Source organism: Penaeus monodon, chromosome 37 (assembly GCF_015228065.2).
Source record: "Penaeus monodon isolate SGIC_2016 chromosome 37, NSTDA_Pmon_1, whole genome shotgun sequence".
Classification (NCBI taxonomy): Eukaryota; Metazoa; Arthropoda; class Malacostraca; order Decapoda; family Penaeidae; genus Penaeus; species Penaeus monodon.
Window position 1 is genome coordinate 20,862,648 of NC_051422.1, and position 7,500 is coordinate 20,870,147.

The following is a 7,500-nucleotide window of genomic DNA, read 5'->3' on the forward strand; positions in this document are numbered from 1 at the left end:
TTCCTGACGAGACGAAGCGGACGTGTGACAAGAGCAACCCAGCTGCCCTAAGCCCTCGTGGTTCCACAGATGTTTTATTCGCAGTTATGTGGGTCTGTGAAATAATATATACAGCAACCATGGTATTCCATTTGCATGTATCATTCAGACTTTCTGATTTTTTTGTAAATAGATTTCTATCGTAGAAGTTCACACGAAACGTTTAACAGGTTTTAAGAGAGATGATATTACAGTAACACTTCTTTAACCTGATAAATAAGGGGAGAGAGAGAGAGAGAGAGAGAGAGAGAGAGAGAGAGAGAGAGAGAGAGAGAGAGAGAGAGAGAGAGAGAGAGAGAGAGAGAGAGAGAGAGAGAGAGAGAGAGAGAGAGAGAGGGAGGGAGCAGAGTAGGAGAAGAGACATCGGTAATCAATATTATTTTAACCATCCTTCCCTTCTACCTTGCAACAATAAATTGCCTCAACAGTAGTCCCTCAAATACACAGTATCGCGAAAGGCTTGTGATGGTATTTTTGTCATTTCACGTATATTTCACATAAGGCAGATACTAATATTAGCAATTTGCCTCAATCAGTTAACATGGTGAAACTGATTTTCTGATTTAACTCGCACTCAGAGCTTCTACAAATAGGAACAGGAAATGCATCATGTAAAAAATATTCATCTTAAAAAAAAATATATGTTTAAGATTGATCTAGTTGTATGGCAGGACATAGTTTAGCAAAAATATATGCAACTGTGAAAATGCGTAACTGAAGTCCAGAGTCAGATGTATTCCTCTGTACAAAATGTTAAGCATAAACATGATATCCCTGCATCCAACTGCTTATCATTACAAAATTTATTATAGTTTTCCATTAACAGTCCATCAACTTCACACATGACAGAACATTCCTTAGCCAAATTTTGGCGAGCAACCTTTACCAAAATTTCTTGCTTCGGGTTGACGGACGCGATCTAAAAACATCCGACTTTTATCAACATTTCCCTGTTGATATTTTCTCTGATACAGTTAAATAGCAATATTTTATTTCGATTCTCTTTGATACAACGAATCGTTCATAGAAGTCTTTGCCAAGAATACCTACAACCCTATTAAAATAAGAACTCAAAATATTTTGGTTGGGGTTGCTCGCCAAAACGCGGTTTAGTTGCTCGTCTTGCGTGCAGATGTCGCGCCGAGCGTCGTCAGCTGGAGAGTAAACATGGCGGCGACGAGCGGCGGCGTAGAGTGGAGCCAACTTGTGAAGCCCATTTTGGCGGCTTCATACGGCTCCGTGAACAAACAGGACCTTCCGGAATTAGTGAAGTCTATATTGAAAAGGTAGGTGTCGTGAAAAACCCGTGAGAAAGACAGTGTGGCTGAAAATGGGTCGAGCAGGGAAGTGACCTGGCGAAATTGGAGCTCCTCCCATTTACGGAAGGAGACGTTGCTCTATTTTCTCGTTGTATGACCTCTTCAGGTATTTACCACGGGAAATGGGCGGGGAGGAACAGGTCCACGGTCGATTTACTTAGTTGCTGATTTACACTTTTGTCTGAATGTGTGTATATGCGCTGAAATTTTGAGTTTCCTGTCACGATCAGCTGATAAAGTAAGATTCGAGAATATTTATAGACAGTCTTTATTTTATTAATTTATTCGTTAATTTCGTATCAAGTTATTGTTCGTGTTATTCTAAAGTAACGTTAAGGTGGATAGAACATGTGTATTGCAAATATTAATGTATTAATAGTTTCTCAAGGGATGTACCGACTGTGGTATTGAATAGAAAATTAGTGTTTGAGAAATTTCGAAGCTTGACATTGTATTTTTTCTTGTGTGTTGATGTATTCGCCTAATCAGGTTGCTGTTGATTTTACTTTTTCCTTTGGGTCAGGACTTTGTATGGGCAGTGTATATGATTTTAAAAAATAATAAAATTCTTAGTCATTTGGTATATTTGAGGTTTGCTGGTAGGCTTGTTTGGTAGTTGTTTCTTGATTTTTGACTAGGTATTTTCTGCATAATTTCTTATCTTGATTTGAGTGTCTAGTTCATTGAATATTAGTATGAAAGGCTAGTAGTTCATTTTATATAGAGGCATATTTCATCAGTATTTTTTAGAATATGATCAGGGTTTAAATTTAAGGTCTTTTCAAGGTTTGAAGAAGCTGAAGAAATGCAGCATGAATTTCACCATTAATATTTTCTTTTAAGGTTTATTGTGGAGGAAGTTTATCAGCTTATCAGGCGTCTTACCAAATATTAGTTGAAATATTTGTTATTGCAAGATTTTGATAAAAAAAAAAATCCAGAACTAAATCTATGTTTTGATAAAGGATATTAAATGCAGAACTTGCCTAAAAAAATGTTTGAATAAGAGGAGCTTAAAGGGTAGAGTGTAAAGTATTACTGCATTATTATGTCAATTGTGTCAGGTGTGGGCAAAATGTTCACCACAATTTTGTGCATGAGGAGTGAGTGATGATGATGGTGATGGTGGTGGTGGTGGTGGTGATGATGATGATGATGATGATGATGATGATGATGATGATGATGATGATGATGATGATGATGATGATGATGATGATGATGATGGTAGTGGTGATGATGATGATTGATGATGATGGTAATGATGATGATGATGATGATGATGATGATGATGATGATTGATGATGATGATTGATGATGATGGTAATGATTGATGATGATGATGATGATGATGATGACGATGATGGTAGTGGTGATGATGATGATTGATGATGATGGTAATGATGATGATTGATGATGATGATGATGATGATGATGATGATGATGATAAGGAGGAGGAGGAGGATTGTTGTTGTCACTTGTTTGTTACCATCATTATTTTTTAGGATACATTTTTGTCTCTTGTGTGTTGATGTGTTAGCCTAATCAGGTTGCTGTTGATTTTCCTTTTTGCATTGGGTCAGGACTTTGTATGGGCAGTGTATTATTTTTACTGAAGGACAAAAATAAATCTAAAGGATAATTTTTTTTCATTTTTTTCTCATTTGGATAGAGGATTTACATAGAAATAACTTTATTGAAAAGATCAATTTAGTTGATTGTTATCCCTGTTTCAGGAAATAGAAGTGCAGTTTTGAAAATAGAGTAATTTGATTGTTTTCTTTGTTTTTTTATTCAATACCTTACTATAGAATTTCTGAATTGCTGATACATCTTTCACCAATAAGTTAATATTAATTGCAGTGTAACTTTTGGCCTTTAACCCTTTCCCGATGGTAGTATTCATAGTGGTCCGGGCCCCGCTGCCGGGAGCTTATATCGTCGCCCTAGCATGCGTAACCGCTCATGCAAAATACCAGCATCCCTTGCAGTTTCTTCGTAATGCTACGAGCATATGTTGTATTTTCAGTTATGATTATTTTCTAAGGTCTCTATTAGCCATATTTCCTGATAAATCAAGACTGTAGGATATTTTTGTTGTTATATAGACTCCATAGTTGATCATTATTTGCTCTATAGTCTGAATAAAATAAGCAGTGTGTGGTATCATGGAGTTGAAATTGTAAGTTTTTTTGTTTGTTTTTTTGTATAGTAAAAATGAGAAAGTGTTAAAAACGACTTAACCACATTTTCAGTGGCAGAAAAATAATATTTTGCCGTGATTGTAACAAAAAAAAACTCATGACATGTACGTACATGCCCACGTCAGATAGTCCAGCCATGCCATGCCATGTACGTACATGCCACCCGTCGGCAAAGGGTTAATGAATTTCTCTTTGTATTTATATATGTCATATTACATGAACAGTGTAATCAGTAACCTTTAAGATGAGATCATGTTGTTTTTAAGAAGCTTTAGTAGCTTTGACATAACCATTAAAAATCTCACAAGTATGCATGATATAAGCCTACCAGTGCCCTACACATCAAATTGAATATCATCATAGTCTTTACATCAGTGTCTTACTGAACAGGTGTCCTGCTGCTCATTCCCTTTTTTTTTCTGCATTCTTAACTGTACAGTAGCATTTTTATTATGAACAGCTGAAACCAGTTGCTAGGGAATATGATTGATGTGAGAGTTGAGCCTGATTGAATGACTTTGATGAAATGGAAGACTTGCAAAAGTGTATTTGATGGTAAATAACTGGGCGGGTAAGATTATTCAGGTGAAGATTTAAAGAATATAGGTTTTGATAATGTGATAAATACCATTGTTCTATTTGCTGACATTGAAAACTAGTGTTTATGGGGTAAAAGACATAATGAAATAAGAAACAGGTGGTGTGGAATAGCTTAGAATTTGATTAATGTTTGGACTTGCACATAAAACAAATGATGAACCCCAGTGGGTTATACTTGACATTTGCTTAATTAGAGTAGGGGATTAAACACTATGGCATTTAAATCATTTTATGTGATTTGCTTGTTTTGTTGAATATGGTGTTTTGTTTTAAAGGGGCAATATTATCAGGTGTGTTTTTTTTTCATCACTTGTAAACCATGTTCCCATTGTGAATTAAAAGGTGCTGACATTTGAACTTTTCTTCCAGCAAAGAAGAAATCTTACATCATGAAGAACAGTATGAACCATTCTATGCCTCCTTTTGTGTACTGGCTGCTGACTATTTGGCCAGTAATGCCCATCAGGGTGAGTCTTATTAAGCTCCTGTTAGAAATGATGTACAGCTGTCATACATACTAACATTATCTTCTTTCTGTTTGTTTTTCTTTCCCTTCTTCCTCTTTAGTTGCTGTTATCTTCCTCTGTCTTACTACTACATGGTTTGTTCTTCATGTACCAACCATATCCTCTGCCTTTTCTTCCTCCTTTTTGTTTCATTTCCCTTTATTCTTTTCACCTCTCCTCTCATCACTCCTTCTACTTCTCCTCCTCTTTCTCCACCTCCCTCTCCTTGTACTTCTCCCTCTCCTGTCCTTCTCTTTCTCCCCTTTCTCTTCTAATCCTCCTTCTCTTGCCCCCCCCCCCTCTCCTCCTTTTCCTATCTCCATGCCTTACCTTACCTTACCTCACCTCACCTCACCTTACCTCAATTTACCTTTACTTTACCTCACCTCACCTCACCTTACCTCAGTTTACCTTATCTTACCTTACCTTTCCTTACCTTACCTTACCTTACCTTACCTTACCTTACCTTCCTTACCTCAGTTTACCTTACTTTACCTTACCTTATCTTACCCCACCTCACCTTATCTCACCTCACCTCACTTCACCTTACTCTTATTTTACCTCACCTCACTGTACCTTATTTCTCCTTACCTTACCTCACCTCACCTTAATTTACCTTACCTTCCTTACTTCAATTTACCTTACCTTATCTTACCTTACCTTACCTTACCTTACCTTACCTTACCTTACCTCACCTCACCTCACCTCACCAACCTTACTTTACCTTATCTCACCTCACCTCACCTTACCTTACTTTATCTTATCTTATCTTATCTTATCTTACCTCACCTCGCCTTACCTTTTCTCTCTTTATTTCTCTTCTCTTCTCTTCTCCTCTGCTGCCAGCTTTTATTATCCTTCTCCCCTTTATTCTTGTCTTCAATATCTTCCATTGGATGACTTTTTTATCCAATACTGATGAGTTCATGTAACTGTCTCAGTGAGTGTGGGTGGAGTTGGCCAGACTGTGAGTGCGGCAAAGGTGCTGCTCCAGTTCCTGGCCGGGCGCGTCGGAAACCCACCAACCTCAATCACAACTCCAGCACCATCAACTTCGACTGCAACTACAAACTCATCTGCAAGCACCACTGCTACTGGGAGCACTGGTGCAAGCAACTCGACAACCTCTACTGTGACAACACCGTCAACAAGCGGCAGCACCCAGCCCATTGCTACAGCTGCCAGCACAACCTCAACGACAGCATCATCCACAACTACCACTAACACTACTGCAACTTCATCTAGTGGAGAGTGAGTTTAAGGCTTGTTACAAACCTGTTTTGATAAATGTTATATATTACGTTTAGAGAAAGTTGTGTACATGTTTAGTTTCTCTTCATTATTTTATCTGACTCAAATGTGTTTTAAAGGTTAACCAAGAGTATATGACATCCTTAACACAGAAAATAAATGTTAAGAAGAGTGTTCTATCAGGGATACATATTTCCACAAAGTAGTTGTTTTGTAGAATATTATCACAATTTTTGTAGTCAGATGGGAAAGACCATGCTTAGTAACCATAAGAAGAATGAATTTATTTTCTTCTTGTCACTAATCATAGTACCACCTTAAATGATTAAGTTGTACTCTTAGAAGTGGTGGGGAGAAAGAGCGGATGGTTTGCGTCCATGACAAGCACCTTCTGACGGGGATCAAGGCCCTTTGCCGTGGGTCAGGGGCCCTCCACCGAGCAGACCAGGCCTCTCTGACGGCAGCCATGAAAGCAGCAAAGCTTCCTCCACATATCAAGACTGTGGCTCCAGGTACCCCTCCTCCACCAGGTTTGTTACCAACAGGGGATAGTGCAAAGTAGTTTTTGGTTTTTGTGTCATTTGCCTTTGATGTTTTTTCGTTTCTTGTTTTACACTTCTGTTGATTTTCTTATTTTTGAAATTTAATCCCTTAGATCTGGATGCTTCACTGCCTGGATGTGTCCCAAAATTAGGGCATTAGGCTTACTTAACGAACATTCATGTGTGGTGAAAAGACATCATGCCTCCCCTTTCCAATGTTATTTTCCCTTTTTCTACATAAATGATTTTAGCTTTTTTACCATTTTCCATTGTATATATTTGTCCTGTGATTTGCTTTATCCAAATGATAATAGACTTTTTCCATGCAGAGACTCCATAACATATCTCTAGGTACTCCATATCACAGTGCAATATCAATAAGTAACATTCTGTTATATATGTATTATTATTGTTATTATTATTATTATTCATTTATTTTATTTTTTTATTTTTTTATTTTTTATTTATTTATTTATTTATTTTTTCCTATTTACTGTAATACAACCTGCACCACTGGTCATGGTGAGCAGATATAGGATCCTGAGCATGGAAATATTGTCCTTCTTGGAGGCAGGTCTCTTCCAGTCATGGCTCACTGATGGTACTTTCCATACTTGTTTATTGATGGAAATTATGAAGAAACTTCCTAAATGTCCACTGAGTTTAATCAGCCTCCATTTTTGATGAATCATTCCCAAAGTTCTTATGATGGCAAGTTCCTGTCATCCTGGCCCTCAAGTGATGGTCATGGCATCCAGATCATAGGGATTAATGTCCTTTGCCTGATGCATAAGCTGAAGCTTGTAATAATTGTTGTTACTTACTCTTTGTATATGTGGATGTTGTATATATTAATCTCACTGATTAACATCGTATGCATGCACACACAAAAGCTCATCCACAAATGCACATGCAACTACATGCAAACAATTACTCTTTACCTCTCTTCCTCTAACCCTTTCCCTGCCTCATCACTCTACCCCCAATACACCAGCCTACCTTGAAGTTGAGTCATTTCTTTTTTGAATAGTAGTATCTGAAG

At 37.5% G+C, this 7,500-nt stretch overlaps 1 protein-coding gene across 8 annotated transcripts in view; it reads left to right on the plus strand.

Annotated features, from left to right (window-relative positions):
* The first annotated feature begins 1,179 nt into the window (after positions 1 to 1,179).
* The window catches only part of LOC119596042 (E3 ubiquitin-protein ligase UBR4-like), a 48,587-nt gene continuing 42,266 nt past the window's right edge, over positions 1,180 to 7,500 (plus strand). For 3 of the 8 annotated variants that reach the window (XM_037945142.1, XM_037945146.1, XM_037945148.1), the window contains exons 1-4: positions 1,180 to 1,325; positions 4,529 to 4,626; positions 5,607 to 5,916; positions 6,247 to 6,446. In XM_037945142.1, the coding sequence (XP_037801070.1) occupies positions 1,207 to 1,325; positions 4,529 to 4,626; positions 5,607 to 5,916; positions 6,247 to 6,446 (727 nt within the window). In that variant the 5' untranslated portion in view covers positions 1,180 to 1,206. The remainder of the gene's footprint in view (positions 1,326 to 4,528; positions 4,627 to 5,606; positions 5,917 to 6,246; positions 6,447 to 7,500) is intronic. The other 5 variants (XM_037945147.1, XM_037945149.1, XM_037945145.1 and 2 more) reach the window with 4 other exon arrangements.